At 37.8% G+C, this 16,861-nt stretch overlaps 1 protein-coding gene across 1 annotated transcript; it reads right to left on the bottom strand.

Annotated features, from left to right (window-relative positions):
• Nucleotides 1–2,096: 2,096 nt before the first annotated feature.
• On the bottom strand, nt 2,097–16,399 carry Or22c (Odorant receptor 22c). The gene is made up of 7 exons (XM_067770135.1): nt 16,060–16,399; nt 15,730–15,913; nt 14,205–14,395; nt 7,776–7,957; nt 2,440–2,541; nt 2,215–2,367; nt 2,097–2,147 (listed from the first exon to the last, which is right to left on the bottom strand). The coding sequence occupies exons 1-7, from the start codon at nt 16,397–16,399 to the stop codon at nt 2,097–2,099; spliced, it is 1,203 nt and encodes a 400-aa protein (XP_067626236.1).
• Nucleotides 16,400–16,861: the final 462 nt, after the last annotated feature.

The following is a 16,861-nucleotide window of genomic DNA, read 5'->3' as shown; positions in this document are numbered from 1 at the left end:
ATTGACCTCATATAACTCCTCATTGAATTTCAATGTTCTGGCATGTATACCTTCAAAGGTATGCAGTACCAAAGATTCCATTTGTATGGGAGGTGCAACGCCCCTTTTATATGTATATCGAAATTAATTTTTAGCCTAAAACCTTCCCGTTGATCGAAGGAACCCATAACCAAAATTTGGTGATGATTGATGTGTGGGAAATACGTTTCCATAGCGAACACACATACACAGAGAATTTGATTTTTATATATATATGGTTAAACCGATTTGGGATTTCAAAATCAACTAACCATCACCTCTCCTTCCTTTTTTTTTCCTAAAAATTTCATGGCAGTCTGTCGAGCTTTTCTCGAGTTATGGAGTGACAATCAAAATGTACACTTCTTTTTATATATATAGATATTTATAGCCAGTAAACGCAATTCGCATTCGTGGTCCTGGGTGCAAATGGCATCTTTGGACACCACTCCCGATATTTTTGGACGAGTTTCAGTAGTTGTAGCTAAACTAAAGAATTACCGCTAAAAGGAAACCTGCAAAAATATATTTAAAACATTAATCATCGGTTTTATATTAATATTGATGGTGAGATGCATTTAATGCAGAAAATATACGAGTTTTAATAATTTTGTTCAAATAAACAAAATTATTAAGAGCCGCATTCTCTATAACGAAACGACTGGCATAAATCATTTGACACTTGCTTTCGCATTCCTGTTTGACATAAAAGTAAGAAACGTAAAGGCCGAATGGAAATGATAGAAAATACCATTGCTAGACGAAATCGTTTTGAGGCGAATCGTTCGTCTTAACTATCGTTCGTAATACAGAATGAAGCCCTAAATAAGAATTGTCACACGCTTGAATCATATAAAAGTCAACACAAAATGGAACTTTAGAAAAAAAAGTGATGCCGTTGTATATTTTTTCAGAAAAAACCCATTTGTATACTTTTACATACATTTTTTCCTCTGAATAAAAAAGGAGTTTTGTAAAGCCACCACATTCTTATTTCTAAGGGCGCTCAAGATGGCGGCGTTAGAGCGAAAAACTGTTTACATCCGCCACCTTCTATAATTCCAGCATGGTTGTGACAATTTTCATAAAATAATTTTGTTTATCTAAAACTTGAATATTTTCGATACAATATGAAGGTATTTTGTTTCCAGGTATTTTTTCCTATTTTCGCCGTTCTAGGGGGTCTTCAGAAAGTCCTTCTTCTTCAGCCTGTCGCAAAATGTTCGGAAGATGTAACTATCGCCTTGCCAATATTTCAAATGTTGCAAAATTGAATTGCCAGTTCATTGGGTGCGTCCTAGAGGCTATATTTTTATTGGGCCAGGTACATTCTACAGATTTACAAGTATGATATGATTGAGAAGGAAACACTTCTTTTCTCTTCGGTTAGTGTGGAACCCAGTGGAACCTGCGTGGAACATGAGCTTAACCCTGAACCAAGTGTCAAAATTACCGGGGTTGCTGTTGTCGAAAGCGACGCAGGGAAAAAAAGGAGCGGAATATCAGATATGGGTTGATGTGATGGTAAATTTTTTTGACGAATTTAGTATGAAAATGTAAAATGCACCTATATGTGTCCTACAGAAAATTATACAACAGTCTTCAATTGGGGTATCTGAGGACGCGAGTTATTCCAGCATTAAGAATACAAACACGGGTGCTAAGTTTTCCTACCCATTCAAAAGTTTTCCGCGAAAAACGTTTGAAACCGTGGTCGACTGCAATAACCCGTCCAAAAATTAAATAATTAAATAAATTTTTACGCAGCTTTCGTTAGCAGCTACTACACTTTTTGGACCTAAGAAGTACAGCAGTGCCAAATAACATCCACAACAAAAACGAACAATAACAAGCATTTTGATCAGGTGAGCGTGGCGTTGTATGTGCGTGCTGCTACATATCCTACTTGTAAACCTTTACAATGGCCAGGTACACCTTTGTTGAGCTGTCACTGCATATAACACCTGGCTTTGTTACATCATGGGCTACCCATTATTTTTGCATTTATTTCACTTTTGTTAGCCATTTTATTGACACACAATATCGAAAAATCAAAAAACACAATATCCATTACACACTTAAATAAATGTTTTCAATAGCGCAATATAGGAGCCTGCTGTACTTATAATCTATAAAAGAATAGAAAAAGAGCAATTTCAACTTATTCGCTTAAGAATAGAAAAGTTTACTACTTACAGATCGAAAAGCAGTCAGAGAGGGTGTGAAGAATGGCGCCTCAATTGTTTTCGGTTTTTGTGCACGAAATAAAATCATCAATAGCATTCCGAGCGTGCGCACATCGCATTTATACCAATCAATGTCGTAAATAACCGTAGCAATATCGAGACTCTGTGGGATGAAATAAAAAAAATACTGAATTATTAAAGCTTCCTTTTCTTGGTAAGCTATATCTGCACATACACTTTCACTGACATACGTTCCCCCAATGCAATAAAGAAAGAGTTGAGTCAAAGCAGCGATGCTATAGAAGATGTAAATCAATATCCCAATGGAAGCGGAGTTCTGTAAGGATATATTATATGAAGGATGTAGCCGATACTTCGCTTAACAGCAGTCAAAGTTGTACATAGACTTCGGCCAAAAGATGAGTTGTATTAGAACAAAATCGCAGGTGTGTTTTTAAACATTTCAACTTGGCTTCGGCAAGCAAGTAAACCTTAAGAATAATAATAATAATAACAATAACTTGGCGCGAGAAAATATTTAGGCCGAGCTTCCATCTCAGTTTGTGGCGTACTACTTTTTAGGTTGCGTCCATGTTGTAGCCCTGGTGCTAGTATGGGTGTTTCGCCGGCAATAGAGGCTGGCATCACAACTTCAGCAACATGTGGGTTTCTCTCTGGAATTTTTGTAGCTTCACACACAGCTAACATCGAAGCCCCAATATCAACGGGCCCTTACTTGTACATGGTTGGGGTAATATGACCGGAACAAGGCACCAGAGAAAACTTGGCGTTTAGTATAAAACAAGTAAGGAAGGTTAAGTTCGGGTGTAACCGAACATTACATACTCAGTTGAGAGCTATGGTGACAACATAAGGGAAAATAACCATGTAGGAAAATGAACCGAAGGAAACCCTGTAATGTGTTTGTATGACATGTGTATCAAATGAAAGGCATTAGAGAGTATTTTGTGAGGGAGTGGGCCATAGTTCTATAGGTGGACGCCATTTAAGGATATCGCCATAAAGGCGGATCAGGGTTGACTCTAGAATTTGTTTGTACGATATGGGTATCAAATGAAAGGTGCTAATGAGTATTTTTAAAAGGGAGTGGGCCATACTTCTATAGGTGAACGCCATTTAGGGATATCGCCATAAAGGCGGATATGGGTATCAAATGAAAGGTGCTAATGAGTATTTTAAAAGGGAGTAATCCTTAGTTCCATAGGTGGACGCCGTTTCGAGATATCTCCATAAAGGTGGGCCAGGGGTGACCCTAGAATTTGTTTGTACAATATGGGTATCAAAAGAAAGGTGTTAATGAGTATTTTAAAAGGGAGTGATCCTTAGTTCCATAGGTGGACGCCGTTTCGAGATATCGCCATAAAGGTGGACCAGGGGTGACTCTAGAATATGTCAGTACAATATGGGTATCAAACGAAAGGTGTTAATGAGTATTTTAAAAGGGAGTGGGCCTTAGTCCTATAGGTGGACGCCGTTTCGAAATATCGCCATAAAGGTGGACCAGGGGTGACTCTAGACTTTGTTTGTACGATATGGGTATCAAATGAAAGGTGTTAATGAGTATGTTTAAAAGGGAGTGGGCCTTCGTTCTATAGGTGGACGCCGTTTCGAGATATCGCCATAAAGGTGGACCAGGGGTGACTCTAGAATACGTTTGTACAATATGGGTATCAAACGAAAGGTGTTAATGAGTATTTTAAAAGGGAGTGGGCCTTAGTCCTATAGGTGGACGCCGTTTCGAAATATCGCCATAAAGGTGGACCAGGGGTGACTCTAGAATGTGTTTGTACGATATTGGTATCAAATTAAAGGCATTAATGAGAGGTTTAAAAGGGAGTGGTGGTAGTTGTATATGTGAAGGCGTTTTCCAGATATCGACCAAAATGTGGACCAGGGTGACCCAGAACATCATCTGTTGGATACCGCTAATTTATTTATATATGTAATACATGCCGAGATTTCAAGGGTTTTTTATTTCGGCCTGCAGAACTTTTTCATTTTCTTCTACTTAATATGGTAGGTGTCACAACCATTTTACAAAGTTTTTTCTAATGTTATATTTCGCGTCAATAAACCAATCCATTTACCATGTTTCATCCCTTTGTCCGTATTTGGCATAGAATTATGGCATTTTTTTCATTTTCCGTAATTTTCGATATCGAAAAAGTGGACGTGGTCATAGTCGGATTTCGTTCATTTTTTATACCAAGATAAAGTGAGTTCAGGTAAGTACGTGAACTAAGTTCAGCAAAGATATATAGATTTTTGCTCAAGTTATTGGGTTAACGGCCATACGGAAGAACAACGGACGACTGTGTATAAAAACTGGGTGTGGCTTCAACCGATTTCGCCCATTTTCACAGAAAACAGTTACCGTCATAAAATCTATGCCCCTACCAAATTTCAAAAGGATTGGTAAATTTTTGTTCGACTTATGGCATTAAAAGTATCCTAGACAAATTAAATGAAAAAGGGCGGAGCCACGCCCATTTTGAATTTTCTTTTATTTTTGTATTTTGTTGCACAATATCATTACTGGAGTTGAATGTCGACATAATTTACTTATATACTGTAAAGATATTAAATTTTTTGTTAAAATTTTACTTTAAAAAAAAAATTTTTTTAAAAGTGGGCGTGGTCCTTCTCCGATTTTGCAAATTTTTATTAAGCATACATATAGTAATAGGAGTAACGTTCCTGCCAAATTTCATTACGATATCTTCAACGACTGACAAATTACAGCTTGCAAAATTTTAAATTACCTTCTTTTAAAAGTGGGCGGTGCCACGCCAATTGTCCAAAATTTTACTAATTTTCTATTCTGCGTCTTAAGTTCAACTCACCTACCAAGTTTCATCGCTTTATATGTCTTTGGTAATAAATTATTGCACTTTTTCGGTTTTTCGAAATTTTCGATATCGAAAAAGTTGGCGTGGTTATCCGATATCGGATATCGTTCATTTTAAATAGCGATCTGAGATGAGTGCTCAGGAACCTACATACCAAATTTCATCAAGATACCTCAAAATTTACTCAAGTTATCGTGTTAACGGGCGGACGGATTGACGGACGGACTTGGCTCAATCGAATTTTTTTTCGATCCTGATGATTTTGATATATGGAAGTCTATATCTATCTCGATTCCTTTATACCTGTACAACCAACCGTTATCCAATCATGAAGTTTGAGCTGTGAGCTCTGCTCAACTGAGTATAAAAAGACGGAAGAAAATGAATAGAAACAAAGAAGAAAATAAAAGGCATAACGAAAAAATAAGTGAAGTGGAAGATAAATAGAGTCACAAGAAAAAGAAGAACGGTAATGATGATGATATTTCGAACCATAGCCATAATGACATGATGATGTTCATAATGGTAGCAATTTGTAATAACGGGAGCGATTAAACTTAAATTTACATGCCGTCATTAATACGGTTTCTTACTCCTGCGGTTAGTTGTACGGTTAAAGCTAGAACTACGATTACAGTTACAAAAAGCGTAAATATTACGCTAACATTTACAGTTATAGTAAGGTTAGCTAATATTACAGTTACGGTTACATTTATGTTACACTCAAAGGTACGGATATGGTTTTTGCGATCAGGGATACGGTTATAATTAAGGTTATATTTACGGTTATGGTGAACATTGTGGTTGTGTGGAGGGTTACGATGACGGCAACGGTGGCGCCTTCGCTAACTGTTAACTCTTGATTCCAAATGCAACCGAGGATGTTGTGGGAGTACCTAACCTGGAAGTATTTTTAAATTGGGATCATCTGGGCACCAGGCCGTTAGTATGTCACGCAGATCTCTTAGTGCGCATGTTTATCAGGCGTAGACAGCCGTAGGGAAGTCGGACGTAAGATAAGTAGTTTTTGAAACTAAATCATTGCAATGCAATAAATCTCTAAGTAATTTAATCAAACTGCACCGTTTTTTTATGTGATAGCACTCCGAAACTGTGATTTTCCAGGAGAGCTTCTACTACGCGGGATTAATCATTTAAATCTAACGAAAATAGGAAGGGAGAAATTGGGCGAATGGGGGCGCAACCCAGGGAAGATGATATTGCAGCAAGCTATTAACCAGACCTTGAGAGCGAAGGTTGGTGTGCTCAATTAGGGAGCAACACGAGTTCAAACGTAGAAGAAGAACGTAAAAAGGTTATTAAGTAATACAGGTTTTGGGAGCGATCAATTCATGACCAGAAGAGCGAGTGCTTGGCATTAGGCTAAGGGCCATAAGCTTGAATGCAGAAACAGTCAATCCCAATACCGTAATGCAGTCTAGCAGCGCCGACTGAAGTGGGTTAAAGGCCATAGGGAGGTATGATTAAGGCTCCGGCTTTCTCAGGGAGGCAAAACGGAAGCAATTGTTTGTCTCCTGCTGTACCCGAGCTGATGAAAATTATGGCGAATTAGTATCTGCTTGTACCGCTAATTATTTTATTGAGCCAGTGCCCAGTTAGAGATGGAGAACTGTAGCAAGGGAACTTCTTAGCTTTATGATAAAGTTGTTGTGGAATCGAGTGAAACGCTTGCATCCTTCGATTTAGCGTTGTGCTGCAATCGGTTAAGGATAAGGACGTAAGTATTACAATATAGCAGGTGACTCTTTTCCATATCTCCAAAGGCAAGAAACGACGTACGGTTCTACGCAGTGGATGAAACGTAGATCTCACGGTCATGGCCAAGGTATTAATCACATGTGTGGTGAGGTCGCAGGATGCTGACCCTTCTGTAGCGGCAAAACTCGAATGTACCAATATGTCATGGGGATGTACTTTCCAAATTTCGAGCCATGGAGGACGGGCAGGATTTCATCCTCCTAACGAACCAGCAGCCGGATGAAATGCTGTCAGTATAGTGTGTATTTAACATTGACAGAATTGAGAGATAAACAGCTCAATGCTGCGGTTCTTACGAATAAACCTTCAGCATAGTAAAATGTTGTCGTGCGAACTCCTCCCAACTTCTGAAGTGGGTTTGCTTGGGGTGGCGCTCAACTCGGAACCATGGTCTTTGTGAGATCTTAAGCACCGCGCAGTTCAATATTACCTGTTTTTACTGACTGGATATACTTTTAAGCCGATAATCAAGCTTAAATTTTCCTCTAATCCTGGACTTTATAATATTTAAAAAATTTAATTCGCTTTAAGCTTAGACATGTCAATTTTCAATTTTAAGAAAACATTGTCTAATAATGCCACTTGCTTCGTGTCAAAGTTGTCAAAAGTGATTTATGAGAAATCATTAATGTCCAACGCTTAACCAAACTATTTCGTTCATCCTTGCAACTCACGTTCTAATAAATAATTTAATACAAGGTCACTGTTTTCATTAAAACTCATTTGAAAAGCAAAATTTAAACATTAAGAATTGCGATTTTAAACAAAGTTATTCAACAAAGTAGCTTTTGAATACAACAACAACAACAACAAAGACAGCAGAAAGCAAACACCACTTTAACGTAACAAAGTAACAATGTAATTTTGTTAAACAGCAACAATAACCACAAAAACAACAAACTCACCCACACAAACAGCTTACCAACAACATATCCAAAATGCTAAAACACAACACCAACGCTGCGGAGAGAAAATGCATCAGGATGATTAGTGAAAATTCCGAAGTAAAATCGCTGCAAAGATCGATGATTGCGTTGTGCCGTTCAATGAGTTTCGCTAAACTTTGTTGTATTCGCTTATTCTGCGCGTACGTTGAGTGCTCCTCTACCAAAAAAAAAAAAAAAAACAAAAACCAACATTCAAGGGCATTGAGTGATATGTTAGTATGATTATGTATGTATGTATGTATTTGGTATGTTTGGCACATAGAGCGGAGCGTGAACGTGTTATACAAAGAAAATCAAAAGTTAGTATTTGATGGGAAAATTTGTTGCAAAGGAACCAAACTAGAGCTAAAATGGCAGCAGATTTTGAGCAAAAATTTGTAAATTGAATCAATCACTATTTGACGTTGGCAAGCAGTGAGCGCGCGAAAGAGAATTGTTGTTAGTAAATTAGTGTCCTATTTGTGCAACGGTGTACGTGCGATGAATGTAGCCATACAAATGTGTATGGAGCATTCCACAATTAAATTAAAATTTTTTTTTATTATGGATTTAAATTTAAAATTCTTCCTTCGCTGTCTTTTGAGGTGTGATATTTTTTAAATATATAACTTTTTCTCTTTGTTAATAAATTTAAAATTAATATTTTTCTGTGTATTCAGGTGTGATAAGCTTTATATATAAACGTTTTTCCATATTTTTATAATTTGCTCTAAATTAATATTTCGATTGTGAGTTTTTCTTCGTTCGTATACTAAGATCTAAAGTATTTTAAGACTGTGTGCGAGTTTGCCTAAATTGCTACCTAAATACACAAAAAACTGTCGGCAAGGCAGTGCAAAAGAAAAAATTTGTATTTTTTTTTAGCATACTTTTCAACCTAAATTGAAATGTCAAACTTGAACAAAAAAATAGAAATTGATTTTTATTTTTATTTATTTTTGTCGATATGCGCTTATGCATGTACCATAGCATGTACCGTATTGTTCAGTGGACGATGGGTAATACTTTAGTTGGTGTGGCGACTGGGCTTCCAATAGAGTGTGGTGCTGTTGGCGGAGTCTCCAAATGGTTTCTGGTGGATGCTGGATTAGAAGGCTGCAAAATGAGGATCAAGCGCGCATCACAATATTCTCACAATGACCAGCCATGTGGACCTAGAGTGTACGTGAGATATAGTTCACATGCCGAGTGTAAGCAATATCGTGTTGGACGTTCCTCTCCACCAGCTGGTAAAAATGTGGCCAACTTCCCAGGAACCGCTGAACTTTCTTGTTTTCTATCTAGATGTTATTTACCTGTCATGGATCGTAGTGCTCCCTACTCTGTGCATGCATAAATATTGCAAACGGGAAAAATTTTAAATTTTCTTATCTTTTTCTTAGCATAAAAATTATTTAGCTTGTCAATTTAACTCGCAGATTTCTGACAGCTTTTTACCTAAATTATTGCAGTGCTGCAAAGTTCCAGTGGAATATTAGTTTAGGTACCTAAAATTTAGGCAAACTCTCACCCAGCCTAAATATACATTAGCCGTGCTTTTTTTTTTTTTGTTCTTACACGTGTATACATTTACATTTGCGGGTAAAAAAAGCGCATAACATTACTTAGATAATGTTTAGGAGACCCATCTACCGGCAACTATTGAAGACTCGCGGCAGTGGTAAATTACTCTCTACAAACGGGTTGTTCTGAATAGCGGAGACACACACCTCTGCTGTGTGCTGTTCGTTATGTTTAACCTATGGTTAAATAGGTTGCGATGAATAGTGAACTCATACCATTTTCGGTCCTAAAATGGAGAGACACATTTCAGTTGCAACTTAGTATAATATTTAAAAAAAATTTAAGTACTAATTTTCTGCGCAACAATTTTATAAATGTAGATTATGTTACATACTTAGCAGTCCATATAAAGTTCAAGTGCATATGTATACATGTACAAGGAAAAAAACATACCTATTTTTTTGTTCAGATACGTATTTTTATTATTTTTTTAATTTTTACTGAGGTGCTATATATTTTAATTATTACTTTTTTCTTCCAAATGTATTTTTATAAATTTTTATTTTTAATTTTACTTTTTTTATTATTTTTTTTATTTTTTAAACATATTTTAAATTTTATTTAATTTATACTTAACTTTTTGTTCCCAATTTTTTTATAAATTTTTTTTTTTCTACATTCTTTTTCCGTAGATTGAAAGTATTTAATTTGTTATATGTTTGTATAATATATATTTGCTAAAAACAAAAAGACAAGTCTTAAAAACAACAGATTAATATAACCATTATTTTTTGTTTTTATTATATCAATTTAACATTTTTCCCCCTTGTGTATCATTCCAACTTCGTTTTCATATTTTTTTTTTATTATTTTACGAATTTCAAGTTTGCCTTCCTCTGTGTAGTATTTGAATCTTTACTGTTATAATAGAAATTGTTTTCTTTTATCATTATATTGTAACCGAACTGCGCTACCCAGCCTTTACGCACTGAACACCCCTCTGAGTGCAACTGGCATCGCTGTCTGCTGTTGCTGAACAGCAGCGCCAATTGCATTCAGCGATGAAAAAATAATGGCAACGGGCGTGGGTAAAACACGAGCGCGATCGAGTTTCGTTTTCACAATTGATAAGACAGCAAAATCAATTGCAACTGCCATTTTTGAAGGGGGATGATTTATGGCATAATGAAATCAATTAAAACCGATTTAGGAACCGAATATAAAAATTAAATTTTCTCTGAATTAACTAAACTCCTAAAAATCGAACATAATTTTTCTACAGCTTACCATTATGAAACCCTAGGTACAATTGAAAGAAATCACTGGGTGTTCAATGAATACTTACGAGCTTTTCTAAATGATAACTTCCCCTGCGACGTTTATTTGAAATATTTTACATTTTTGCATAATACAACTGCTAGTACGGTTTTTGATAATGGATTTACTCCATACGAATTAGTATTCGGTAGAAATGTTACCTTACCAAATGAAGTTAAAAAGGAACAAATCGATCCAATTTACAATGTTGAAAATTATGCAAAGGAAGTAAAATATATACTACAAAAAACACATAAAATAGCAAAAGAACTAATTAACAAACATAAAATTAAAAATAAATAATAGTTTAAAAAAACTAAAAAAAACACGCTTTTATAGCAAACCGAACTAAAAATTAGAAAATAAATTTCAATTAAAAAGAGTTTATATAACAGTAGTAGAAGGTCAAACAATCGTTTATAGTTAATCACCTCAAAATAAAATTATAATAAAATTTAAGTTATTAAGAGAATAATTTAATTCAGAGTAAAAAGCGTGGGGTGCATTTGACTACATTTCATATCTTTCCTCTCAGATAGTTGCCACCAATAGAAAAATTGTAACATTCACATCAAGCACTCCACGCTTTTTACTATGAATTAAATTATTCTGTTAATAACTTAAATTTTATTATGATTTTATATTGAGGTGATTAACTATACCCGATTGTTTGACTTTCTACTACTGTTATATAAACCCTTTTTAATTGAAAATTATTTTCTATTTTTTAGTTCGGTTTGCTATAAAAGCGTGTTTTTTTAGTTTTTTTAAACTAATATTTATTTTTAATTTTTTAGTTCAAGTAATTTTAAAAGTTTTAGTCGAGAGTGATGAAACTTCGAAACGCCAGCGGTCCATGGATGAATCCAACCCCACGGCACCGAAAAGGGCCAAGACGCAGGGAGGCTGGACGCGGTCTTTCACCGAAATTGCCAAGGGTCTGCAGATCATTGGCATTATAGACGAGAGAAGCGAAGATGGCAGGATCCCGAAACAACAGTGGAAGTGGATCGAGGCCGCGCTCGCTACGGTGGCCGTTAAGGTTAAAAAGACAACTGTGGTCCACCGCCATCTTACACCGATGCAGGGTGGTTCCAGGGCAATGTCAAGCTAATTGCCTGTGAAGACGCCAGGTCGGTCAACCTCTATAGGGCCGCCGTCACGCTGATAGGGGTGGTATATCCGGGCGCGCGCCTCAAGGTAGTGGAGGCGCGTGATATCCACTCACGACCAAGGGCTAGAGCCTGGGTTCCAGTGACGCCAACGGACCCAGCTGATATCCTGAAGCTGCTCCAGGAGTACAGCCCGCCACAGTTTTGGAAGTCAACCCGGATAAAACCGAGCTTTTTCTCTTCAACTTAAATTTTATTATGATTTTATATTGAGGTGATTAACTATACCCGATTGTTTGACTTTCTACTACTGTTATATAAACCCTTTTTAATTGAAAATTATTTTCTATTTTTTAGTTCGGTTTGCTATAAAAGCGTGTTTTTTTAGTTTTTTTAAACTAATATTTATTTTTAATTTTTTAGTTCAAGTAATTTTAAAAGTTTTAGTCGAGAGTGATGAAACCTCGAAACGCCAGCGGTCTATGTATGAATCCAACCCCACGGCACCGAAAAGGGCCAAGACGCAGGGAGGCTGGACGCGGTCTTTCACCGAAATTGCCAAGGGTCTGCAGATCATTGGCATTATAGACGAGAGCAGCGAAGATGGCAGGATCCCGAAACAACAGTGGAAGTGGATCGAGGCCGCGCTCGCTACGGTGGCCGTTAAGGTTAAAAAGACAACTGTGGTCCACCGCCATCTTACACCGATGCAGGGTGGTTCCAGGGCAATGTCAAGCTAATTGCCTGTGACGACGCCAGGTCGGTCAACCTCTATAGGGCCGCCGTCACGCTGATAGGGGTGGTATATCCGGGCGCGCGCCTCAAGGTAGTGGAGGCGCGTGATATCCACTCACGACCAAGGGCTACAGCCTGGGTTCCAGTGACGCCAACGGACCCAGCTGATATCCTGAGGCTGCTCCAGGAGTACAACCCGCCACAGTTTTGGAAGTCAACCCGGATAAAACCGAGCTTTTTCTCTTCACGATGAGGTACAAAATACCAAATCTTACAAAACCAAGAATTGAGGGTACATTCTTAGCGTTTAGCGATCAAGTCAAGTATTTGGAAGTCATTCTGGATAGGAAGCTATTATGGAGTGACCATATAGTGGAGCGATCCAAGAAGGCAGCAGCAGAGCTGTTCACCTGCAAGAGGACAATTGGCACCTCCTGTTAACCTTATGTGACCCCACCATCGCATTATTGCATTGTCATCGAGCCTTGATATGTGTGCAAAGTTTCAATTAAACTTATGGCCATTTGGGGTGGTCATAAGGTCAATTGACCTTATGTCCGTTGACCTTACGTCACCACACCATCACATTAATGCATTGTCATCGAGCCTTGATACGTGTGCAAAGTTTTAATCAAACTTCTTGCTATTCAAAGTGGTAATAAGGCCAGTTGACCTTATGGCCGTTGGCCTTATGTCACTACACCATAACATTAATGCATTGTCATCGAGCCTTGATACGTGTGCAAAGTTTTAATCAAACTTATGGCCATTCGAAGTGGTAATAAGGCGAATTGACCTTATGGCCGTTGACCTTATGTCACCACACCATCACATTAATGCATTGCCATCGAGCCGTGATACGTGTGCAAAGTTTCAATCAAACTTATGGCCATCCAAAGTGGTAATAAGGCCAATTGACCTTTTGGCCCTTAACCTTATGTCACCACACCATCACATATATTGCAAAGTTTCAAATTAACCAGGCTTCTAGAAACCGGTGAAAATTAAGCTCAAAGATTCCGTTAGATAGATACAGACCAAGCTAATAAAAGCGTGTTAAAAAAGGGCTCCAGTATGCTCTTTCGTAGATGTCATTAATAAAGGAATGCGTTTTTCGCATTATGTGCAAGGCTTCAAATCTATGGCCACTTGGGGTGGTCATAAGTTCAATTGACCTTATGTCCGTTAACCTTATGTCACCCCACCATCACATTGTTGCATTGTCATCGCGCCTTGATACGTGTGCAAAGTTTCAATCAAACTTATGGCCATTCAAAGTGGTAATAAGGCCAATTGACCTTATGGCCGTGGATCTTATGTCACCACACTATCACATTAATGCATTGTCATCGGTCCTTGATACGTATGCAAAGTTTCAAATTAATCAGACTTCTAGAAACCGGTGAAAATTAAGCTTAAAAATTCCGTTACATACGGGCCAAGCTAATAAAAACGGCATTTAAGCTCATTATTATTAACATAACATAAACGCATAAGGCTATAAAAATTACCAAAAATATTTTTTTTACTTAAAATTGAAAATTATTTCCAGAAGTTTTTTTTTTATAATTTCAAATTCTACACCAAAAATAATCAGCAGGGCAATTACAAATTCTGTTAAATTTAACAATTTTTCATGGAATGCTCGTTATATGTAAGATAAGTTGTATCTATGTGTGTTTGGGGGGTTGGTGCATGCTAATAAATAGTTGATCTCTGTGCGTCGACGATACTCACGTTCGTGCAACTCAGCAAATGTTGCGCGTATGTCATGTTGCAACATACGAAATAATGCACAAATATAAAGGCAAGCGCAAGCAAAAAGTCCATCCACAGCACTAAAGGTGAATACAGTCATTGCACCGGATAGCGACAACAGCAGGTACGTAGCTGGGTAATAGGGGAAATTGACAAAAATATTTGGCAAGCTGGAAAATATTTGAAAATTGATAGAAAAACACGGAAAAAGAAGTGAAAGTTGCAATGAATTTCAAAACGTGTACAAGTTCATAAAACAGTTTTAGGAGCATTTTCAACGTGTGCATGTGGCAGGAGTTGGTGCGATTTATTTTATATAATTTGTTGCAACGGCAGCTGTTTTTCATAAGTGCTGACGGCTCAATTTAAAAATTACCTGAAATATTTTGTATCGAAGCTATTTGCAGCTTCATTCACAAACATTTTGCTCCCTAGTGTAAGCACTTTTTCATTGGTGTGAGAGCTTAGCGCACGACTATGTGCTGAGATGTTTAGGGACTTGCATCTACGCCGTCTGCCCTCATAAGTGGTAATCGGAATGTCGTTAATCAAAAACAGTCAATTGTGATATGCCAGGTTTGGTTACTGCTAGCTATGCCGGTAGACAAGCTCGCTTAGATTGCATGAAGCTCCGTCGCCATGACACATAAAATGACGCCGACGGTAGCTAAAGCTATCTGAGAAATGGCCGTGCAAGGACGATGTAACATCAAGTATGACTCATGTCGAGAGGTTCAAGTCAAGCTAGTCCCTAATACTTTAACCAGGTTGTGGAAGTAGCTGGAAAGTAGCACATTATGTGACTTCACCTTAGCATCCTCCATACAGCTGCAGCAATGGTCTTTTAGAATGATTAAGCGGTCTTGCTCTTCTAGTAGATTGAAGCGTACAGCAGTTCTCCCATCACGAAGGATAAATTAACAATTTTGAACCCATTAGAATCACGCTACCATTCACGGAAAGTTTCTACCCAGCGTTTGCTTAGTTCGTTACACCCAGAGCAGGCTACAGGTTGTCATTGCAACTCCGAACTCCCTACAGCTAATCGTGCTCAGTTTCATTTTACCCATTCGGTCTCAGTTGCTCCGCGCGACAGTTGTCTGGAATAATGCCATTTCCCAAAACCCTTATGGCATATGCAGCTCAGTTAAGCTTTTAGGTCTTACTGTCATCTGACTATCCGAGTAGATGTTAAATTTTTCCGACCTCCGCTTGAGAAAGGCTAAGCTTATTATGTACCACCGGTGAGGCAAGCCTTCCTGAAGAGGAGGCTAAGATTTTTAAACTCGAAGGTTAAAGAGTTCAAACTAACAATTTCCGCAGCAGTGCGACGAGCAGCTGAAATTTTTATTACCAGATCGTACCGCATGCATATCCGCAAAGGACCTCTTCACCCAAATCACACTCCCCCATCCCTTAGGAGACTATAGTTGTTAAGCTAAAAATTATATACAAGTACCAACCCCGTCGCAATGTAATTAAAAAGTAGGTATATGTGACTTACACAACATTAAATGGCAAAAGCAGCTCTACGTCACGCGATTCCCATAAATAAAAACCCATTTTCACCAGCGGAAAAATATTGAAAAAGGTGTTCGTCAAACTACCGGAGGCCAGCAGGATAAAAGAAAACATCGATCCAAACGATGCCAGTGGCTCCATGATGCGACGCTTTTGCACACTTTTATCTGCGAACATAAAGCAAAAAATTTAAAATTAGACCAAAGCGACTGAGAACATTTTGGTGGCTTCTAGAAAACAAATTTCGATTCGCTTGCACTTTTTCAGTTACCACACAAATGCACACACGCTCACATCTTCACACAGCACTTACCCTCCAACAGCAACGCCTTTAGCCTATTGACTAGGCGCTGCCACTGTTTGTGTCTCATAAAAAATGTGATCATTTTCAACAAGCAAATGACTTTGGTAACACCAGGACAAAATGCCTCCAGCGCACTAAATAGATCGTCCAGATGAACGAAACCATACAAAATCTCATTGCAGCCGCCGAAGGCAACAGCAAATGTATTGAAGCAGAAGCGCAACACCGTTAGCCAGGAACGTGGCTGATTGGACGATTCAGGCCAAAAGCCAACAATACGGGCGGAAAAGCGTGGAATGCGAAAGAAACTTCGTTCAATTGTTACCTTTGGGCCTAACAGATGTTGCATTCTCGGATTGTCGACGATGCGTTATGCGCGAAAAAAATAAACCAATTGAACGTGTTGTTGTTGTTGTTAGTGGCTGACGGCCGTTTTGAGTGTACGAAATTTCACTAACGAATGCTATTAACCGCAATGTTGGTGTCCATTTTAAGCGCTCAGTTGAGTGGTTTTATTACATTGTTGGCATGTATGTATGTATGTGTATGTAGATATGAAAGAGAAAGTATGGTTGTGGATGAGTGAATGTGTGGTTGCATGTGGCATAAGTTTGTTGCATAGTTTTGTGTGTTAACTACATAACCAAGTAATTATTTTCTAGAAATTTCTATGCAGTATGATTTTATGTACATGCACGCACACACGCACACACATATGTGTATGTTGTTTTATAAATATGTAATTGTGTGGCAGATAATAACAATGTGCGCTTAAAAATTTTTACAACTTTTCACTTTTAAGTTGTTGCAC

The sequence above is a fragment of the Eurosta solidaginis genome, chromosome 2 (genome assembly GCF_040869045.1).
Source record: "Eurosta solidaginis isolate ZX-2024a chromosome 2, ASM4086904v1, whole genome shotgun sequence".
NCBI classification, from domain to species: Eukaryota; Metazoa; Arthropoda; class Insecta; order Diptera; family Tephritidae; genus Eurosta; species Eurosta solidaginis.
Note: the sequence above shows the minus strand (reverse complement) of the source record. Positions and strands in the feature narration are given on the sequence as shown.